This window comes from Echiichthys vipera (assembly GCF_963691815.1).
Source record: "Echiichthys vipera genome assembly, chromosome: 13".
Classification (NCBI taxonomy): domain Eukaryota; kingdom Metazoa; phylum Chordata; class Actinopteri; order Perciformes; family Trachinidae; genus Echiichthys; species Echiichthys vipera.
Window position 1 is genome coordinate 20,521,621 of NC_139838.1, and position 23,328 is coordinate 20,544,948.

General features: G+C 40.5%; 4 protein-coding genes across 8 annotated transcripts in view; 1 reads left to right on the forward strand and 3 right to left on the reverse strand.

The window, feature by feature from the left end:
• Positions 1-1,243: 1,243 nt before the first annotated feature.
• LOC310955383 (small conductance calcium-activated potassium channel protein 1-like) lies at positions 1,244-7,490 on the forward strand (the record flags this gene model as incomplete). Its single annotated transcript, XM_083925201.1, has 10 exons — positions 1,244-2,137; positions 2,656-2,751; positions 3,397-3,696; positions 3,871-3,906; positions 4,265-4,386; positions 4,690-4,831; positions 4,916-5,026; positions 5,430-5,557; positions 7,069-7,138; positions 7,263-7,490. The coding sequence occupies 10 exons, from the start codon at positions 1,244-1,246 to the stop codon at positions 7,488-7,490; spliced, it is 2,127 nt and encodes a 708-aa protein (XP_083781327.1).
• Positions 7,491-8,217: 727 nt separating this feature from the next.
• rps27.1 (ribosomal protein S27 isoform 1) lies at positions 8,218-11,289 on the reverse strand. Its single transcript, XM_083925191.1, has 4 exons — positions 11,240-11,289; positions 10,349-10,457; positions 9,526-9,636; positions 8,218-8,473 (listed from the first exon to the last, which is right to left on the reverse strand). Exons 1-4 carry the CDS (start codon positions 11,243-11,245, stop codon positions 8,445-8,447), a joined length of 255 nt encoding a protein of 84 aa, XP_083781317.1. The 5' UTR covers positions 11,246-11,289; the 3' UTR covers positions 8,218-8,444.
• Positions 11,290-13,043: 1,754 nt separating this feature from the next.
• On the reverse strand, positions 13,044-18,176 carry lrrc71 (leucine rich repeat containing 71; the record flags this gene model as incomplete). The annotated part of the gene is made up of 14 exons (XM_083925202.1): positions 13,044-13,163; positions 13,919-14,010; positions 14,475-14,583; positions 14,789-14,848; positions 15,143-15,247; positions 16,053-16,127; positions 16,269-16,352; positions 16,434-16,593; positions 16,719-16,787; positions 16,936-17,010; positions 17,109-17,184; positions 17,370-17,477; positions 17,883-18,017; positions 18,104-18,176. 14 exons carry the CDS (start codon positions 18,174-18,176, stop codon positions 13,044-13,046), a joined length of 1,341 nt encoding a protein of 446 aa, XP_083781328.1.
• Positions 18,177-20,620: 2,444 nt separating this feature from the next.
• The window catches only part of ash1l (ash1 (absent, small, or homeotic)-like), a 29,092-nt gene continuing 26,384 nt past the window's right edge, over positions 20,621-23,328 (reverse strand). For 3 of the 5 annotated variants that reach the window (XM_083925529.1, XM_083925531.1, XM_083925528.1), the window contains exon 27: positions 20,621-23,072. In XM_083925529.1, coding sequence (XP_083781655.1) covers positions 22,978-23,072 — 95 coding nt within the window. In that variant the 3' untranslated portion in view covers positions 20,621-22,977. The remainder of the gene's footprint in view (positions 23,073-23,328) is intronic. The other 2 variants (XM_083925532.1, XM_083925530.1) reach the window with 1 other exon arrangement.

The window sequence follows — 23,328 nt, forward strand, 5'->3', positions numbered from 1 at the left end:
TTTTAAAGAAAAAAAATAAGAGGAGCTTGTATAATTCACTTGCAATTCTTCCATGACAATGAAATGACAGCAATTGGTGAAATTACAAATTAAAAGTGATGTAATGGCATTTCTTAACAGACTGATTTTTGACACCAAGGTACAAATGTATAAGCAGATTGCCCCCCACCTCCCCGCGTACACACACACACACACACACAAACACACACACACACACACACACACACACACACACACACACACACACACACATACACACACACACACACACACACACACACACACACACACACACACACACACATACATAGGGAGGAGGAAATCTGCCAATCCCGGCTAAAAAACACAGACAGATGACTCATTCTTTGCCTTTGCCCCATACAACATTTGCAATTTAGAGACTTTGCGGTCATTAAGCCCCTCCATCTTTAAGGAACATACCCTGATGGTGGACAATCGTACACGGGCCAAACAAGGGAATAAATGCTTGAAAATGTAATGGATATCCACCGTTGTATATCAAATTGTATGTCGTTATATGCAGGAGAGGTTCGTAACCTCGGCTTAAACCTCTGGGAGGAGCTCTGTGATGTTGAGGCTTCTGATGGATTGATGCAAAGTTTACACATGCAGAGCGAGGACGTCTGGGAAATGTTGATCTGAACATGCCCGGGCTCATTGGTGTCGCAGCTTCATTAGTTACTTCTTAATGAAAGCGGGACAATTGAAAGAAGAGTGAATACTAAATACTTTGAAGATAACAAGGTTGTTGAAGCCTTTTTGTCTTCCTCACAGACTGGAACACCTGGCTTAAAGAGGTAAGAAGGAATTGGAGTTGAATTTTAACTTTTGAGTTTACACTCCAGTAAAGTTTGTGACTAAATCTTGATCAATGTCTAATGAAAAAACATTTGTGGCCAAAATTATTGAAAGAGATTTCCTTATTTACTCTTTCCATAATTTTATTATCATTGACAGATCATTGACACAAAATAACACATTTAAGAATAAAAAGGAGCATGAGGTATGACAAATGTTAGAAATCTCTGATGACGAAGCTGCTAAACAATCGAATTTCCCGATTAATAAAGTAATTCTTCTTCTTCTTCTCCTTCCAATTAAGTGAATTTTCCTTGTTTTGTTTCACAACTCCCTCATTCACCTGCCTCTAATATTGTCCTTTGTCTTTCTCTCACCTTCTCTGTTCAAACCTCTTTAATAGATTCTGTGACTCCCTGTGACCATGGAGCACTCCGCCTCTATGAACTTATCAGTGGTAGACGGAGATGATGTGGAGGACCAGCGCCCCCTCCTCCTGCCGAGGATGCTTCCTCCACCTCAGACCTGCTCTCCGCAGTGTGGGATACACCACACAGTCCAAGTAACAACCGATCACACCGTGTGGCTGGACAGAACCCAGGCCATGGCCACCACACCTCTATACAACGGCCACCTTTATGTCACACCTTCCCCTCGCTCCAACAGGAGGGGAGTCAAAGGCAAAGAGAAGAAATGTGAGAAAAGGTCAAGGGGGAGTAGACAAGCTCCAGCACACAAGGAGTGCAATAACCAGTGCAAAGCTAAAAAGGCAGGAGCTCACAGACTTCAGGAGAGAGTCACCTCTTTCACTGACGTCCCCGTTTCTCCCTGCGGGTCACCCTTCAAGAGCCCTTCTGGGTCACACTTAAATGTCAAGGACGTTGAGGGCAGAGAGCGCCGCAGGTCAGGCAACGTTTCTTTGGAGATGCACGACCGCCAGAGTCTCCCAGAGATCATCATCACCAGCAAAGATGACGACTTTCAGCCGCACAATGAAACATTCCAGCATCACCAGGACCTGACTGAGGCCAAAGGCCTGCTGCCAGGAGCCGAGCGTCCCGCTCCAGACCCCGATCCCAATTCCCCGACCAGCCCAAAACACAACGAGGAAGCCAAGGAGGACGCCAAGGAGGACTCCAAGGAGGACTCCAAGGATGACTCATACTGGAAGACCCACAACATCGGCTGGCGGCTGGTCCGCAGGAGGGCTCTGTTTTTGAGGAGGCAGCGGCTGAACGACTGCGCCCTGGCAGTGGGGATATTCGGGATGGTGCTGATGGTGATGGAGACAGAGCTCTCCTGGAGTGTCTACAGCAAGGTCAGAAAGACAGACCAGACTGAGAGTGTAATTTTAAGTTTTGCAGGAGTCAAAGAATTATTTTTAAATGAAATCCCTCAGCACAGTTATTATATTTTCTGAAAAGAACCCATCACTAGTTTGTTTTTTTTCAAAGCCTTACTGAGAAATTTGAGTAATAGCACAGCACACCTTTGACCTGATTTGTAACTTTTCTTTAACTGTATTCAGTAAAACTCTCGAAAAAAGGAAACCTGTTAATTTTCTTCATAGAAATCTTTTGTTTTACTTCAGTTTTTCCACACATGATCTTTATAACTGGAAGATCTCAGTGTAAAAACTGATCTCCCACCAGCTGCAGGAGGATGAACAGTACAGCCCATAAGATCACGTTCATTGCATCATGCAAATGGATATCTAAATGTATGGAAGATTATAAGGTTACAGCGGATCACAGATGCCATTTCACAGATTGAGCTTTGTGATATCAGATAGCCATCGGCTTGACAATGATGTCATGTTTGTGTGTTTTCTCACAGAGCTCCATCTACTCCCTCGCACTCAAGTCCGTCATCAGTTTTTCCACGATCATCCTGCTGGGACTCATCATAGCGTACCACTGCTGTGAGATTCAGGTAACTTATCTGTTCTCCTCCAGGGACGTTCTCTCAAAGAAGCTTCACTGAAAATGTGGTCAAAAGCAGTTCAAATTTGCAATAAAGGAATCCCCCCCTGTAGATTTTTATTTTTTGGATAGTCATTTCACAAAGAACTGAACGGTCACAGTGAAGGAAAGTGAAGTTTCTACAACTTTTCCCAAACCTCTTCGTCTGGTGGCCTTCTGAAATTGAGCAAATGTCTACTTCATCACAGGTTATGGCACTGTGAGCAAAACAAAAAGTGATTTTTCCATCTCAGGCTGTTTCATTGGAAAGATTTTTAGATGTGAAAGTGTGCGATATTTGTGCAATATACGAAGGAGGGGCAATTTGCTTTACAGACGTTAGTCCAACACACATACATCCATCATACACAACACAGTTAAGTCTAAAGGAAAGGCAGGAAGAATAACGTATTGCATCTTATTTTAACTTGTGCAGCTCCCTCTGGAACCACAAAAGTTTTAATACAACTTGTTCCACATATGCAGCGACACATTACAGGAGTCAAATCGGTGGAGTTCCCATTTAATCATCTAATGACACTCCAGAGTAATCTTGGATCCCCGAAGTTAGATGCTCATTCTCACTATGATGCCCTCGTCCACCTCTCTGGTATAGCTCTACGTTCACGACATTGGTGCAGAGGATTGGCGGATTGCCATGACAACCGAGCGTTTGGCTCTGGTAGCCCTGGAGCTGGCAGTGGTGGCCATTCATCCCTATCCGGTGGGTCTGCTGGCGTACTTCCAGCAGACCTTCCAGCACTCCACCTTTCGCCTGACGCTGTCAGAGACGGAGCTGGAGATCATCCTGGCTCTGCCCATGTTCCTCAGGCTCTACCTGCTGGGCCGGGCCATGATGCTGCACAGCCGCCTCTTCACCGACACCGCATCTCGCAGCATTGGAGCACTCAACAAGGTGGGCTGCCTAGAGAATGTGGCTTAAATAGCACTTTTATTTTTTAAATGATTTTTAAAAACAGGGTTTAAACCTGCTAAGGGACATGATTCATGGGAAATTTAAAGTTTATATTTTGAGCTGGGCTTCCTCTGTGAACATTTCACGCACATCTGTTTATGTTTTATGTCTTAGGTGGGCCGAGGGGTCTGTAGAGGTGTGACTATTGAGGTGTGACTATGATAGTTTCGCCCCCATGAATCCCAGTGGCTTCACATGCTGATTATGTCCCTCGCTAGCTCTCCTTTGCTCGTCTGTTTTCTTTTCCACAGTTGATAATATGCACCCGGCTAATCCCCCTCCCTTAGAAATGCTATTTAAGAGTGATGAAAATGACCTTTGTCTCCCCACCACAGTGCCAAACCTACTATCCATGTACCAAGCCAGATTGAGAACAAGTTTTCTTATCCCTCATCTCCTCTGTATTATATAATCATAATCTGACAGGTGCTATCCTAAATAGTCTGGCTAAAGTAGGCCCCCTAATGTCAAAATCATGACGCAAATGCATCCCGTTTGTGATCTGTAGATTCACTTCAACACGCGTTTTGTGGGCAAAACCCTAATGACCACCTACCCCGGGACTGTGCTGATGATTTTCAGCGTCTCTCTGTGGATTGTGGCAGCGTGGGGCTTACACGTTTGTGAAAGGTACGTGAGTCTGTAGTGGTGTCTGCCATGGCCTGTATACTTAATATTTGAATAGTGTGTTACTTCAATGTATGACACTGACATGATCAAATATCACCTGATGTTGATAATGTGTGTTTTTTATGTTATATGTTGGTGTTTAGGTACAGAATACAATGTAGACTACTACTATAAAATCATCAGTAGGGTGAAAGTAGAGCAGATATTCATTATTCAGCTACAGCAGTCAGATAAAGTTCAGTAAAGCAGCATTTAACACCAGAATAAGATATAATATCTCATAATACCCTTTTATTCCTGCAGACACCACAACTACAGGGACCTGAGTAGCAACTACATGGAGGCCCTGTGGATGGTCTCCGTCACCTTCTTGTCCATCGGTTACGGAGACGTGGTGCCTCACACCTACTGTGGTCGCAGCATCTGCCTCCTCACTGGGATCATGGTGAGACAGAGGGCTGATAGTTTCCTTTGTAACTAGATTCTGACCGTCGATCATAAGATAAATCTGTAATTGTGACTCTCACAGGGAGCCGGCTGCACGGTCCTGGTGGTGGCGGTGGTTGCCAGGAAGCTGGAGTTGACCAGAGCAGAGAAACATGTTCACAACTTCATGATGGACTCGCACATCTCCAAGACGGTAAATACCAATATCCCCCTCCCTGTGGCTTTGTTTTACATGTTAATGTTAATTAATGAACACTGTACACATTGTGACTAAGTCTTCTGTGTTGTATTAACAGCTTTAGAGTGCAGTTTTATTCCTTACTCAACATACAGATCTTTGTGTACACTGTAAAAATAATCTCTTTATTTGCCTTTCATTGACAACAAAACATCCCCAGAACACGTAAAGTTACCTTTGATTTAATATAAATCAATATAAATTGTTCACAGATTACTCTGCAGCCGTCATTGTTCATAAAAAGGCTAAATCCAGAAAATTTTCATTGGAAAACGACAGAGTTATTTCACCCCCGAGCTACATTTGTTCTCTAATTTTAGGAAAATTCAGGTATGTGGCAAGATTTTCTTTTCCCTAGATAAAAATTGCTGCGGCGAATGTGCTGAGAGAGAGTTGGCTCATCTACAAACACACTAAGCTGTCCAGAGAACGAGACGACACCAGAGTCCGCATGCACCAGCGCAAGCTGCTGCTGGCCATCCACCAGTAAGACACTTCACCCACATATGAAGCTGATTCTGTGCTGTCACAGCAACAAAGACCTGCCTTTTCCTTTTGTTTGTCCCATGTGCTTTATGTGTAATAATAATGATGATGATAACTTTATGCATAATCATTATAATCACATTAGTTTGGCATCCTGGTGTATCAACGTAATGAACATTACATATGACATACCATATTATGACCTCTTTAAAACATACTATAATGGTCATGGTGTGTTGTTCTGGTGCCGGTCTGGTGAGAGCTGTGTGTGTGTGGCTGCCCTTTCCTGACACCTATGCTTCTACCATGGACATGGAAAAAGAAGGCCTCAGCTCATACAGCCCTGTGCTCCTAATGAGCGCCACCGTGTGTCCAAAAATTATACTGCAAGATATTTGTAAAGAAACATAAAATGACATTTAGATAAAATAATAAACAATAATAAAAACAGGGAATTGATGCTGCTAAATTAATTTTAGCAGTGTAGGCTGTGGGGTCCACATCGCACATTTCATTTATGACTTTTTATACTTTACTGTGACTTCTTTTGACATATTATATTATGACTTAATTACTTTTTTATGACTTTTTTGACATATTATACTCTGACTTAATGACTCTTTAATGACTTTTTCATAAGTCTGTAATATGACTTTAATGTCTTTTTTTCGACATACTAAATTATGACTTTCTTTTACTTTTTTAAACAAATTATGCCATGATTGTTTTAAACAGGCTTTTTCTCTCCATTCACTCATTTATACAGTTAGCTGTTTTCAAGCCTCTACACTACCCTGTGACTGATTTATGCATGTTTGGACATTTTATATTTTCAACTAATTTGACTTTTTCAAGACTAAACTATGACTTTTTTGGGAGGGGCTTATTTTTTGGACACACTTTTCTATGATTTTCTTAACTTTTTTCAACAAATTATGCCATAAGAAGAAGAATTACTTTATTTATCCCGCACGGGGAAATTGAATTTTTTCACTCTTATTATTATACATGTTACACACACAGGCCCAAAATACACACATGCACAAACAGGACCTATACATGCAATTAAGGAGAGATGTTAGAGCGAGGGGGCTGTCAGTGACCAGCGCCCCGAGCAGTTGGGGATTCGGTGCCTTGCTCAACAGCACCTCGGCAGTGCCCAGGAGATGAACTGGCACCTCTCCAGCCACCAGTCCACGCTCCATACAGGGACTTGTACCAGCGACCCTACGGATCCCAGCCAAGTCACCTATGGACTGAGCTACTGCCGCCCCAAAACTGTGTTAGCAGGCTATCTTGTGACTGACTTTTTCAACATACTATACTATGACCTTTTTCATGACATGATGACTTTATTTTTCAACATACTGTACAATATATATATATATATATATATATATATATATATATATATATATATATATATTTAAAAAATGACATCATGATATATACAGTATCAAATGTTCTATAGTTTCCTAAAATAAAATCTAACTAGATTATTTTGCATCCAGGCTGCGACGAGTGAAGATAGAGAAGAGGATACTGGCAGACCAGGGGAGCGCACTTGGGGACCTCTGCAAGGTGAGAGAGGCAAGTGAACGCATCATTTTCTGTCACAACCTTGGAAAACCTCAGCAAAGCAGCATCTCATTATATTCCCCTGATGCATTTTTTTTCTCTTCTCTACACGGACATCTCGACGCAGATGCAAGCCCTGATGTATGACGTGCTGTCAGAGGTGCAGGGCTGCAGGGGGGAGCTGGACGTTCACATCCACAGCCTGGAGAAGCACGTGGAGGAGCTGAGGGAGGGCTTCAGGAGCCTGATGCCGCTGCTGTCCAGCACCCTGTCCATGCAGAACTCCTCCATCCGCCACCTGCTCAAGGAGAGGGAGGTGAAGACAGAGCCTGCAGGGGCGAGCGTGGACAGATAGAGGCTTCTCAGGTGTTCCTGGAGGACTCATCTGCCCGTAATGCAGCTAAAATTATACTTTTGGAACTTATTTTCTTACAGGTGCACAGATGTGTTAATGACAAGGTGAAGGCTGCACAAAACGTTTGTAAAATTGTGTTTAATAAATAGGCAGCCCCATTTTCTTTTGTATAAATACCATAAAACCAGAATGTAGAAATTAGTTATATCATTTCTTATGCTGTTTGCAGCTTTCCTGGAATGAGACAGAAAAAAAGACTGGTTGGAAATTTGTGGCCACCCAACTGTCAACATTAATACTGCAGCTGCAATCACTCGTTTAAGGACTGATTTGATGTTCTGTTGGATTTACATTGTCAATTTGATATTTGGCATTTTTTGACTGTTTAGAGATTAAGCTTGAGCATTCTTCACCGCTTCATGTTTTGGTTTTGTCAAACTGATATTAAATTGAGTTGTCATCAATTCATTAACTCAAGAAATAAACCTTGACCGTTTTTAAAAACCTGTAATTTCTCCCATGTCAGTGAGTACCTTTACCTCTCAACACTGCACTTTCTAATTGTGTAATAAAATTGCATTAATACAGTTTGGTATCGTAATATTAAGAGGTCATGTCATGAAGAGAACTTTTTAATAAAAAGTGATAAAACCACCGCCTTTGTATCAATGTCTCACACAGTTGAGAAAACCCTTTCCTTTACACAGGAAACGAACAACACAAATCGTTTCTTTAGCCAAAACAATATTTTATTAAGAGAGACAGGGTTGGAGGGTGGAGCTACAGCAACAACCGATCCGTCGACATGAACAGTGGAAATCCATCTGATATCCAGTTCGTCTTCAGGTCTCGTTTCAGATCAGACCGCTGGGTCTGCCGCCGCAGAGGGAGGCAGAAGGCGCTGATATCAACCGGTCCATCCCCTCCTCTCCCCTTCAACTCCGGGGAGAACAGCTAGTGCTGCTTCCTCCTGAATGAGCACCCTGCCAGAGGAGACAATGACAGTCAGACAAAAGAGGAACCGTACAGTACAGAAATACTGCACACTGTGCACACAGTTATTGTCACGAGTCATCACTTCCCATAATGAGAATGATTAGGTCAACATCTCTTCTCACTAAGTGACACTAGCTAATGCAACACCAGACTCCCAAGTGGAAGACTTCACTGCAAGACTGACAAAACAATTCAATTATGGAGATTAAATAAGCTATAAAAAAAATGCTAACTATGCCAATAGCAGTTTCAGAGTTACACTACAAAGTAACTATAAAGTAGAGATTTGTTCTCAGTCTTCGAAAGGGGGGAGCCAGTGGTCTAGTTCAACCCTTCTGCAAACTGAGGTCGCTCTGGCACTGGAATGAGATTGGAAAACCACGATACAGGAAGTCCAGTCACTTGGCAGTGCGGCCAACATGCGTCACATATGAACACAATTCATGCAAAAATTGTACGGAGTCTGAAGCAGCAGCCAAACACCAACAATCAGGTGAACTGTTAGAAAACGTCACCGGTCACACTGGACGTGCTGATAATAAATAAATGGTTCAGTAAATGATAGTCTCTGTTCTCCATCCGTGTCCCTGGTGTAAGTTCTGATAAGTAGAGTAATACGAGAAATAACTGTAAAATCGCACAGTAATTTCCATCCTGTGCACATAAGGCAAAAGAAAACGTTTGGCGCTCAAACTAAAACTCACCAATTCTCTATGAACAGTCATTGATTGGTTAATCTAGTACAGAGAATGGGGTCTATTATGGAAAAACATCTGTTTAATGCGTCAAAATGGCACTGCATTCTTTGTTGAGGATGTGCATCCATAAATTTATATCACACCAATTGGTGAACATACATTATGGGTTCCTACAGGACATTAACTATATTTCAACAACTTAAAACTGTCAGGCATACGACCTGAATCTGATAAAAACTCATGTATGGGATATTGTGCTGCATGAATTGACTCAATGTATATTAAGAGACCCGTGCTGCGGTGCCAAACTGGTAAAATGTACATTGTAGGTTAATACTGACCCTCTGTGAGACGTGCTTTGCCTCCAGTGGGCTGACACAGGACTGTCGAACAGCCAACACACAGCACGACCGTCTGAGCATGGCTGAACACCGTCGTGATCTTGTAGCATCCTGGAAGAAGACGGACAACAGCACCGGTTAATACTCTTAATGTCAAAGAACAATAATAATTGATATCAAATGTCTCATGAGAATCAGAAATAATTTAATAATGGAGGTTTACCAAGCTACACACTACAATGACTATAGAACTACATTTCAGAGATGTACTATAAAGTCTGGGTACAAAATTAGCACCATTGACTGGACAAACTGATAAAATGGAAGGGGCTGGTAGATTTGCTTCACTGACCAGTCAGAAAAAAATGGTAATCTAAACAATTAACAGTCATATAGCTGGTGTACAAAAAGTTCATTTTGCACCCTGATCATAAATCAGCTACAAGGTAGATGTTTGTTCTCAATCTTCGAAAGGGGGGAGCCAGTGGTCTAGCTCATCCCTTCTGCAAACTGAGGTTGATCTGGCACTGGAATGAGACCGAAAGACCACGAACGATGAAGTCCAGTCACTTGGCAGTGCGGTAAACTAACGAGTAACTAGCAAGTCGTAAACACAAATCATGCACAAATTAACCCTTTTCCCAGGATCTGAAGCACCGGCCAAACACCAACAATCAGGTGAACTGTTAAAATGTCACACTGGCTGAGATAATAAATCAATTTCTCAGTAAACTAGATTCTGAGTAATGAGCATAAAGCACTTAGTTACTGATTGGCTGTGACATCCGATTTTAATGTACTGAATCTTCTGGGAAAACTGTACCTGGACATTTCACATCCATGAAGTAAGAGTTAGGACTCTGTACAAGACGCTTCTTCTTGTGCCTCCTCTTTTCCTCCTCAGGGGATGGATGCAACAAGTCTTTTGCGAGCTGCATAAAAAAAAATAAAGGGGGGGAAATTATTAGTTCAACTCATCAGGAAAAACTGGAGTGTGTGAATCATTATCAGAATTGACTGATTGTAAGCACATACAACTAAATTAAATTTTAAAAAGCCCCTCTGATGCAGACAAAACATTCATAAAAACACAAATTGACAAAGAGAAAATGTTGCAATAAAACACTGGAATAAACGGAATAATTTAACTGTATTGTACATAAATCAATACTAAGACGAGTGATAAGGGCGTATCCATGTGAAAAGATAAAACTCTGGTCATTTAAATGCTTGAATTGTCTTAATATAACATCAGTTAGCTCTTGTGTTAGCATTGTAGGCTCCTCGGCTGGCCTGCGTGACTTCATTAGGTAACGAAGGCTACGCATTTACATCAATCGCGAGTTTTCCTCTGTAAATATTTGGTCTTCAGTGACGCATTGAAATAATAATTAACCTAACAACATCAATCTAGCGTTGAATCCGACTGTGAAAGGGAGGTTTTCTGGGTTATAAACGCGGTCTGATCCTCGCTTTAACTGGCTCCATGTCTGCGGTGTGTGCGCGGCCATCTTGTGTCACAATGCGCTCGCACAACCGCTCAAATGTGCGGAATAAAATTGTGTAAAACTGGGACCAAAACTCGACGAAAGCTTCTCAAACCCACACCAGTCGAATCGCTAGTTTCTTACGTAAATAAAGAGCCGTGTGTTGGCTCTCTACCGCTTCATTAAATGGTGCAAATGTCATTTTACAGCTGCCGGTGGATACTCACTGGCATGTTGGCGAGGAAATAGCCGCTGCCGAAAAGGAGGCATCACCGGAAGCGACGGGTTGATATCGGTGGTTCCTTTGAGCACGAGCCGGAAGTGACGATCCTCGCAGAGCATGGCGGCCATATTGATGAGGTCCAGACTCCACCCACCCTGCTTTTGAATCCTGATAGGTGTTTTGAAGTTGAACTGGATAAAACCTGATAAAACCTGAATCTATATGGCTCCACATACCAAAATATATTTTACAAAATGTTGGAGGATTATTGTATTTTAAAATAACTAAACGTTTAACCTCAATGTCTGTTGCATCATGTCACATTTAGTTAATTGTTTGATTTATTTTATGTTAGCTTTATTTTTATTTATTTTATGTTAGCTTTATTTTTATTTATTTTATGTTAGCTTTATTTTTATTTGATTTATGTTAGCTTTATTTTTATTTGATTTACTGTATGTTAGCTTATTGTTACTCTGACCCTTTCCCATCTTTGTGTTGGAACTGTTGCACAATAATTTCCCTTGAGATAAATAAAGCATCTTGAATCTTGAAACTTAAACTACCAATCAAAGTGCCTAACTTCCATAAACAAATACCGCTCCCCTGGAAACTTTTTTGTATCACAGATGTTATTACCACTACAAACATGCCTATAAGTTCATTAAAAGAGTTTCAGTCTAAGTTAATTATTCCTCCAGGTCATAAAGGGATTCCTTTATCTTAACTCCAGTGAAAGAGAATGGGGACAAAATCAATAGTTGTGTAAAAAATATCTCTAATGTTCAGCTGAATCAGGCTCTATCAGCCTGATGAAAAGACAAATGAAGTGGGTATCTTCCAAACTAGTGGTCTTTTTATTATGAAATTTCTTCACTGCAGCTCAGCAAGGAAACACACAGAGGGAAGTCATGGAACAGATGTGCTACTTTGACACAAACAAACTTAAAACACTGCACAGATTTAAACACCAGTGCAGTGGATAAGTGAGTGAGTGTAACCTGTCACACCGGCTGTTGTCTGTGAGTTACAGCAGTTCATCTATATTAAGTACTTGGTATCTGGGTGACCAGACGTCCCTAGTTTCCGGGAACACTCCCCGTTTTCAGTGACCTGTCCCCGCCTACTACTGTCCCAGGAAATGTCCCCGGTTTTCACTGTGACTGAAAGATCCGAAAATGGAATATAGGAAAAAACGTAAATGTTGACCAAATGACACATATAGTGGCGCACCCGACTACTCACAGGCCAAAGCCAAAGTGGTTTGACATCTTCAGGTCAAGAGATAAGGAAGCATATTAGATTTCAGTTTTGTAAAAATCATAAAATAATTTAATATTCAAAAACAAGCCTTGTGAAACATGAGGGATATTAGTCTTTATGTTGTACAAGTGGTTTGACATGATTCAATGAAATGGTTTAAATGCATAATAGTTTTTATTCTGAATATCAAATGAATGTTGAATATCAAACTGACTCAGTACTGGTCATGTTTTGGAGGTTTTTAAGCATCTGAACCAAAAATGTCCCCAGATTTTGTCTCAGATATCTGGTCACCTTACTTTTATGCAAACAAAGCAGTAAACCGGGTCTGTAAACAGGGTTCTGATTATTCCTCCTGGGCAAAGCATCTGGATTTTAATGTGCCACACTGTCCTCCTGCTCAGGCTCTGCCTTTTTATGACTGTTGCTCACATTGTTTGTCTTATGTGTTACAGAACCACAGTACAGGAAGGAATAGGTGTGTTTTTATACCAAAATTGAAAGTATACAGTTAAGTCTGCAGAAGTGTATTCGTTTTCTCAGCACTATGCTCCCTGCTCCTCCTCCTCTGTCTGTTCAGAGCTGTTCTGCTCGAGTGGATCTGTGAGAGTCATCAGCTCCTTTATCTTCACATAACACTCGCACTCCGATGGGAAGAGGTTTCTCTGAAAGACAGATCAAAAATCATCTTCAGATTCATCTGCAACTGTTCAGTGATTTTAATTTAATTTGAGCAAACATGGTGGCGTATTTATGGTTAGTCACCTAAACAAACGACTCGACTAATGTAATTTAATTCAATTTTAACAAAATAAATTATTTTTCACTAAGCAAAAAACTATAGAACTTTATTTAAAATCATTGAAAGTATTCTGGTGTAAGAAAAACAAAACTTTTATAGATAATACATAAAATGTTAAAAGTAGCTCCTTAATTTCCCTCTTGGATTATTAAAGTATTTCTGATTCTGATTCTGATTAAAATGTACGTGAAGCAATGTTGCCCCAGATCTCGGCATTTAACAACTTGGTGAGTATAATAATGTGATTACTAACAGAAATGATGGTCAATTTAAAAAAAGGCCCAATCTGAATTATAATGTACAGTAAAAATACTGATTTCCAAAAATGTTAACAAATGTGAGGACAGTGGTCATACTTTTTCATTAGATGCTGATTTAATTTAATAACTAATGTGAGTTGGGCTAATACATACATACACACACAAACACACACACGCGCACACACACACACACACACACACACACACACACACACACACACACACACACACACACACACACACACACACACACACACAAACACACACACGCGCACACACACACACACACACACACACACACACACACACACACACACACACACACACCACACACTAAGTGTTGGATGAAGACACACACCTGCAGACAGAGACGCAGCAGGCCTCCTCCCTCACCCTGCATCTCTAGTGATGTCAGGAACAAAGGCAGCGACTTCTCTGTAATTCTGTTTCCTGCACAAACAACATGAACATCTCACTTAAATCTTCAGAAGTCCTTGTAAGGTTTCATTTTTTATTTTGCGCAGAGCCCTGCAGAAGTAGCAGATAATTAGCAACCAGCTTACAAAACAAATTAATACATAGTGATATTATTAATGTAATATGACCTGTAAATCATAAAATCCCATTTTTAACCTTCTATGTATATATTTTTTAATTTTTTAAAAACAAATTACAACAAAAACGATTCAATAATTATATGAAACATGCATTTTACATATACATATGTATAAAGAGTGACATAAAACTACACCATCTGTGTTAAAGGGTCTTGTAAAGTAAAATTTATTCTGAGAAATGAACATTCAACATTATTAGTTAAAAAAATATCCTGTCAAACTAAACTGTAGCTTTGCTGGAACTATCTTGATGTGAAAGGTTTCTGCATTAGAAAGATGAACACCACAGTTACTCACCTGCCAGGTTGAGGGAGGTGAGAGTCGTGTTTCCAGGCAGAATAAGCTGCCCGTCCCTGTGCTGCACCGACTGATCCAGCAGGGGGTTCACCGTCTCCACCGACTCTCCCTGCTGGTCGACAGGGAGAGAAGTAAACAAGTGCATGACATGAACTAAATACTTGCTCAACAGAAAATTGCATCACACAAACCTCATTCAAGGCAGTACTGGATTTATCCTGCATAAAACAACAACAACTGAGTTATTAAAGGCACTGAGCGGTGTGTGTTTATATCCGTATGGTACACAGATTCAGAGAGCGTGTCTCGGGTACCTCCTGTGCAGACTGTTGTTTCTCTTTGCCGCCCTGCTTGCCACCTTTACTCTGAGACACCTTTACATCACAAGCTAAGGAGAGATGTAAAATGACAGCAATGAAAAGACAAACAGCCCGGCTGGCAGTGGTAAAAAGAACAAGTGTTTATCTGTGACGGAAGTAGTTACGTTTTTTGTTAGACTTTTGGGTCTCTTTGGTGGAAGCTGGTTTCTCCTCTTTTTTGGGCGCTTCCTGTGACTTAAATCATCTTGAGATTACTTGTCACAATTTATAACCCACAGATACCGCATGAGTTCAACCATATTTTCACTTATGCTGTCTATTTTACACACTTTTCTTTGTGCATGTTACCTTTTTTTTGCCTTTGTTCTCCCCTTTGTTGACGCTCAGTGAACTGCTGCTGGCTACTAGGGTGAGTTGCTCCCCAGGGTGCTCAGAATCAACCCTTAAAGATGACTGCAAAAATAGAGTTTAAGTGTGTTTATTAAAGGGTCTCATACATGTCCTTTCACTTCTTGTCAGAACCTGTTTGAAACATTTCAAATGAGGGCATTTTTGCAGAATAATGTTAGTCAGTTCTTTTTATTTTAATTTAAAAGAGAAAGTTCTGAATTTTTGTAAGAGGGGTTGTATGAGATTCTTACCTACAGTCAGTGTTAACTACCGTAGTTGGCAGTCGGCACGCCCCCAGTTTTGGAGAAGCAGGCAGGAGGACAGGCATGGAAGCTAAGCAATGTACTGCTGTGGCCGGGGGTCTACCGTTTCCTCGATCGCTTAGTTTGGGGTTAGTTTTGTAAGTTCATCAGCCTTTAAAGTGACAAGACCTTTTAAGTCACGCAATAACAAACAAATTAAACAATCGAAGCAACTCCTGTCTTCTGAGAGGTGAAAAATTACTGTTTTTGTCAACGGAGTCTGGTGGCTTTGATGAGAGCATAGAACAGCTTCAGTTCCCCCCTCGTAAACTCAAACAGTGCGGTTTGACGGCAAGGTAAAGCGGTAAAAATATTAAAAATATAGCTGACAATTAAACTGACAATGAGGTGGTCTTTTTAAGGTGGCTTGAATATTGCGTCCCCATCCACAGCAGTACATTTCTTAGCTTCCGTATGTGTCCTCCTCCTGGGGGTGTGCCATCTGCCATCTACTATAGGTAACACTCAGTGTGGATAAGTATCATACAACCCCACTTCGAAGAATCTGAACTATCCCTTTCAGGTGCTAAGTGTGATTATTAATGTTTTGACACTGCTGCACTTACAGGCTGCGTTCTTTCCAGAAGCATCTTCCTCCTCTCCACAACTTCTTCATGAGTGAGAGCAAACTCGCCAAGTACCTAAAAACGGAAGTGGATTAGGGGTAGGGGCTTATTAAATTACATAATATAATGCAATAAGCAGAATATAATTTAAAATAACTTAACCGCTGATTTAACTGCATTATGTGCCAAGTTAAAATCTGTAATGTAAATGGATACCGCAGCCAGATGAGCAGCTCCCGAGTCTCCAATCTGATTGTTGGCGAGTGAAAGAAGGAGCAAAGCACGATTCAACCGCAGGCCCTGAGAGACAAAACCAGGTGAAGACAACACCTAAGCGGTCACTAGGGAGGACATAAAAATGGAGTCAGTCCCGGGTTATACCTGTGCGATATGTGTAGCACCTGCATCACCGATAGAGTTGAACGCCAGGTTGAGTGACAAGAGGTTCTTGTTAGCAGATCTGGTTGTTGAGAGAGCCGACCCAATTAGACGAGCGCCCCTGTCTCCTATCCGGTTATTTCGCAGGGACAAGTGAGTGAGGCTTGACCAAAGAAACACAGGACATGAATTCGGCATGCTGGTGCTACTGTTTGTGTGTGAATGCAAAACAAGTTTTATTTGAACAAGTTCTGTGCCACAATAATACGTGACCATTTGAGGACTCACACGCTGTCTTCAGAGAGAAGAAGGTGGTAGCTTCGCTCCGGAAGAGGGTTCCCCTCCAGTGTCACAGCTCTGACAAAAAACACAGATGAGGGGAAGTGTCAGCTACCGGTGTTTGACTGATAATCTTCAACATGGGAGTAATTTGCTCTGCAGCGCTACAATATTTTTCTCTACCAAACAAAGTCTCACAGTGGGAATGACAGTAGAATCCACTCGCCTGAGGTTGGAGCACAGTGATGTTGTGTTCATGAGGGAGATTACCATTCGATCTGTCAGCCCCGCCTGCCAAAACCTGCAAACACAGAGGGGATAACACAACCAAACAGGAACAAAACAGTGACAACTGTAACCCTGTCCCCTGTTACAAGAGCACATCAGCTCATTACTCACTGAAGGCTCTGTAGTTTGCTCAAAGAGAGGAGCATCTTCTGCAGCACTCTGGCAATCTGCTCATCTACCTTCCATCCTGTGTGTATTTGAAACTAGATTATATTATGTTTTCTCCGACAGCAAAAAAACGTGAGACACCAAATACAATGGGAGAATTGTTGGTTGAAGACTGCTCAGGAGGTCAAATGAGAAATTTGAAAAGAGAGTCATATCAGAGACAAATATGGATGTAAATGTTTCTCTGATGTGTTTTGTTCTTACCAGAAACCTTCAGACTCTTGACGCTGAGGGGGTCTTCACTTTCCAGCTCCACCTGGAGACATGGCTTAGAGCGGAGAGGTGCGGCATTTATCTGTGACTGACGGTCCTCTGAAGGTATAATTATGACAATTACAAGTGAGCTGAAGCTGAGATTATAAAAAAGGCAATTACTGTACATTCAGACCTCCTATAAAATTGATATATACAGTACAGTAAAGTATATTTCCAGTGATCTTCTGATTTTTCTTTATTTTATATTTTTAAATTACTCATTCAAGTGTCTGTTCAGAAAATCACAAATTAGATCAGATTCAAGGTACAGTCCACTAGAATTAATTAATAAGAAGAATAACTAACGTTTATCCACATCTGTTTAATTCATCAACTACAAAAAACTATTCCTACCTTTGACAAATACACATTGGGCATATGGTCATGTATTTAATACAGGATACAACAAGAAAGTTAGTATGTGTGTGCCAGGTGTTCAGATCAGGAGCGGCTCTTGTTAACCTGTGTCCCCTCCTTCAGTTTCAGTGGTGGAGGAGGCTGGTTGCTTGGTGCTGACTGCAGGGATATCCTTCATGTCCAGAAGAGCACAAAGCCCGGGGAAGTCAATCTCCACGTTGCCCGAGCACTGATATTCATCTGTGGGATATTAAAGGATTTACAGCACTGATCATACAAATCACACCTGTTAAAATACAAACAAACAGTCTGATAACGTTACTTACCAAAGGTCAGAGCAGGCAATTTTTCATCTGGAACCTGTCCTACAAATGACAGAAAGGCTAGAGTTTGTGCCATTGTAGCATTTCTCCTTTATATTAACCACTTATGAAATCACAAAGTAATACTTGTTAGGAAATAGCTAATTATTGAGAGTGGTATGACATCCCGGACATCTATTAAGGTTCAGCCCATAATGGGTAACAGTAAGGTCCAGTGTGCTCCAAAGTTATTATTCTTCATACACACACATCTGATGATGAATACACATTATTAACATGCCTTTGTTTTTATTATTTAAAAGGCACTACTTCTTTTCAGAGTTGTAAAGTCAAGTATTTTTTTAAACTATTGTATGAATGAATTGAATTGAATTGTCTTTATTGTCATTGTACCGGTACAACGAAATTTACAGTACAATCCCTTACAGTGCAGAAATGATTTAACCTTAAAAGCATCAAATAGAATAGACTCGACCTTTAAAAGACACATACACACACACACACACACACACACACACACACACACACACACACACACACACACACACACACACACACACACACACACACACACACACACACACACACACACACACACACACACGCACGCACACCGTAGCAGCTTAAGGAGTATTTAGGCATTTCAAATCTACTCCCTTAGTTTAGCAGCAGACCCCATACTGTTTTTGTTTTTGTTATTCTTCATTATTTGTTCTATGTTTCACTGTCTTTGTATATTTTAATTTATGCTATTGTTATTTCTACATTTAGAAATAAGTTTTAGGTATTGTGTGTAACTCTGGAGCATGTAAGAAAATAAATGTTTACATTGAATCTTTTCAATAATAATAAAAAATACTTCTTCCATCATTACTCATTGTAAAATCTAAACCTGTCAAAATAAAAGCACACAACTCTTAAGTTAAAAAGTTACACAAATATAACTAAATGATGCTACAAAACTAATTTTCTATTATAATATCATCATTAAAAGCCTACGTTTTATCATTTACAAATTAATAAGATTTTTTTAAAGCTGTCTCATCAATGGTCGCCACGGTAACAGTCCCGTCAGTGAAGGAGCTGGGGACGCTGGTTCCTGATGAAAACGCATCATCTAACCTGTATTTTTCGACGCCTCGTCCTCGACATTTGCCTTTTCTATTTTCTCTTTTTGTCTCCTTCTAGACATGGTTGTGTTTTGAGGGAGAAATGTAGTTAAATCATCGGATAAGTGAGCTAACGTCGCTGTACTGCTGGCTAGCTCAATGAACTCTTAGGCGTTGCTACGGTAACCGAGAGCCGCATATATACAGACCTGTGGGACTCATCGCGAGACTTCTGGTAAATTACTTGGAGTGCTTGGTATATTTGAAATCCTTCATTTAATGCGCCATAAGTTTTAATTTTTGGGACATATTCAAGTAGTGTTTTCCATGTTAGTGTTAGTATTTAGAACTTCAACACTCATATTAGCATTTCACTCATAAAGGTCCAGCTTTTGTAATATCGCGAGAGTTTCCAATTGACAGGTGAGACAGTAGATTGCCTGTAAAACTGTTCCTTTCAGCCTGGAGAATAAAATGTGAGGGTGAGATGGCTCACTTGAATCAGTGCTTTGAATTCATGTTGATTGTCGACTGTGTTCTCAATGCTAATAGGGTCAATCAAGCTTTTTTTATTGTTTGTACCATCTTAAAAGTTCCATTCATGCATAATGTTTCACTGCAGAGCCCAATGTCTTTGGTCAAACTGAGGTTTCATGTCTTAAATATTTAAAATAAAATATATATGTTATAACTATTAGATCTTAGTTTTAGGATTTGAATGTAGTTTAAAACATAGGCTTCAGACCTCTCAAAATAAGTTAATTAGGTTTATTTTGGACCTCGCCGTGAGAACACATCCTGAATCCTCTCACTTTGAGAGGGTTGGATGGTTAAAGGTGGAGGATCATTGTATCTCAGATGCAGCTGTGCATGCTTCAAGGGATTGTTTATGGGGAAGTGCCCAATTATTTAAGAAATTAACAGTAAATTAAGTTCACAGGTATTCCACTAGGGGTAGCTCAACAAGCTTTGTACCACCCAGAGTTAAGATAAATTTGGGTTTTTTTATCCTTTGGAACAGGTTACCTGCTTCACTCAAGTCCGACAGAAGCATACGCAGTTTTAAACATGTTTAGCAAAAAATGGCTTCGATGCCAATCTTAAGTATTTTATATTTATGTTTATGTGTGACTTGCATGTACTGTAAATATATCCATTATTTGAATGATTGATGTGTGATCTGCCGCTACTTGTAATGGAAATAAGCTTTTGGGATTTACTGTGTTATCACCGTCTATGTATTTTAATGTATGGCTCAGAGTGCTCTCTTATAATTTATATCATTAATGGTCAAATAAAAGCAATCATTCAATTTAACTTTTCTCAGATTACTCTGAACCACATGTGTGACAGCTAAAACTTCTGTGACCCATATAAGGAATATTAAAAGCATGACAATATGAAGTGTATTCACAATAATGTAGTGCTTTTTATTAAAAAAACAAACAAACAAAAAAACAAATATAAAACAAAAAGTAAAAACCAACAGCATTTTTCATGACTTAAGAATCATAATTACAAACCTTTAACGAGTGGAAGAAGTTGTTTGACAAACTGTACACATCACAAAATGTCCGCCAGTCTGCCATTTACAATGCTTGCATCTTATTTTGTGATTGTCTAAAAATAACTAAACAAATCACACAAAACACACAAATACAAGTACAAGCATCATACAATGACTTCTATCACAAAACGGAACCATTTCCTATTTGAAAGAAAAAACAAAAATAATAACATGATATTGGGCCGACAGCGTTACTTTTGTTTCCGTCGCCATTTAAAAATATCATAACATTTTTATGTTGGTTTGTTTTTTTAGTGTTCAACACTTTGCAGCAAAAAACAAGGAGTACATTTCCCCTTTAAAAGTAATATTATTAACAATATTCAGTGACAAATGTGTCGTTGCTGAGTCACTGTCTTGTCCCAATGCCTTCTGTGTCCGTTGACATTCTTCTCGCTCATGCAGTACATAGATGAATTTCATTTATAGGCAACGAAAGCTTACGTTTTTATGTCGTTAGGACAGTTACGGTGAGATTTTCTGGACATTAAAAAAATCATTTTTCCTCCGAGAGCTTAAGTGTCTTCATTATAGTAATACAAACGGAAGAAATTATATTATCCTTATTATAATAATCATAATACATTTAGGGCTGAGTCCTGTACAGTACAATAATAAACAAAATCCATTTTTCAAGATATTGCTTTTGGAGACACTCCTCAATGTAAAGTGTATATTTACATAACTTGGCACTGTACAGCTTCCCGTCCCCCCTCTCTCCCCCCGTCAGTGTCTCATTCTCGTCACTTCTCTGTCAGTTTACCGCCCTGGGACATTGCAGGCGGTCCCTTTTTAGCAGAGGCATTTGGGGAAGAAGAAGAAAAACTCATCAAATATCACAATTTCTTTTTAAAACATTCTCCATGGCAACCAGGAACATAGTCTAAAGACAAAAAAAGATCTTAAGTCCCTTCCCCTCCCAATATACAGTATACACCGCCCCACCCGTCGCACAGAATATAAGAAAATATGACCATCACGATACATTTTATGTTAAGTATTGTTTTCCATAGTTTTCTTAAAACTGTTAATTGCCATCGAGCCCTTAATTTTTTTTATTTTTTTTTTAAAAAGGTATATTTTCAAGAAATCTGGCAGAGTACAGACACACAATAAGTGTGTATGCACGCACACACTCGCACACAAGGCAGTCGGAGAGCACGGCTGTGTAAGGCGTTACAGTTGAAGCCGGTGTCCCTCCGAAACGCCTGATTTAGTTAAGCTGGTGAATCATGTTACTTCAAAAAAGAGGGGCGAAGCTGACTGCCTCGCGAGAAAATGAAAGATTGAAATTAAAACCTCAACAAGACACTTTGACTGACAAAAGCGCACACTCAACCTTCCCTCCCCCTCCCTTTACTCTAAAAAACAAACCCACCCCGCGGCCTCTTCTGTTCCTAAATGAGTTACTACAGTATAACAGGAAAAAGATAATAGACTTTTAAAACTCGCTTTTTTTTCTTCTTCAGACTGCATCTTCCAATACTGTGAGTGTTAGTGTGTTTTCGTTATAGATACAATACACAGAGCGTCACAATATCCATGGTACCAAAAGTGCAGTTCACCACCCTCGTTCTCTCTCTCACATGAGCAGCATCTGAGCACACTGCTCAACTAACGTTTCTCCTATGCCATTCTCCCCCCACGTGTCCCGGCGCTGATCTTCTCTCATCTGTTATATTTTGCCATTGCAGCTAGGTCCCACTAGGGGGAACAATTCTCCAGCATCCACACCCCCACTGACTGAAACCATGCTCCATCTATCCATCTATATTCAGTACCACTTGTTTGATTTCTGATGCTTGGTTGGGGAATTCATCTACCCATGTCTGTAATATTCGATGCATTTAAGTGCATGGGTTATTTCTCCTATGTTCATATTTTAAAAAACAAAACAGGTTTTGCATCATACTACTTAAATAAGCAAGAAGTCTGGGTCAGCTCTCTCTTCATGCTCCTTGAGAGCTCTTGAAAAGCTGAAATTGCCATGGAGTCAGCGCTTCCAAACCCCCTCCACCCTCTCAGAGTTGAGATGACAGTCTTGGAAGAGGTAAACTGGAAGAGGCCCCCAGGGATGCATTGTGGTCCTTAATGGTCGGACAACCAACAACGCTGCATTTTCCCTTCTTGCTGTCTCTCCATGTTCTGCCACTTTGCTCACAAAAGTGAAAGGCAGTGTGCTTCACAGGCACGCAGCGACGTTATTTTCTGCCCACGAAATCACCGAATCCGAGCGCCCGTCGCCGTAGCCGCCGTCCTGCACCCTCCTCCAGGAGATAAGTGACATCTATGGCTGCTGGAAGAACAAAGGGGGGGCATATGAGCTTAGAAACAGCTGACACACAGGGTATTATAGCAAAGAAACAGCAAATATAAAATAAGGCAAAGGTGTCTCTTCCTGCACTGATGCATCAAGCTTCAAAATGCTTGAAAAGTCTGAGACACAACAAACTGACCTCCAAAGGTAATTGTAGCTCATTGAAACCACCCAGCTGTCGGCTAATTTTACAATATCCTTTACCAGAGTCATTCCATCTTTTGGTATTTGTTGT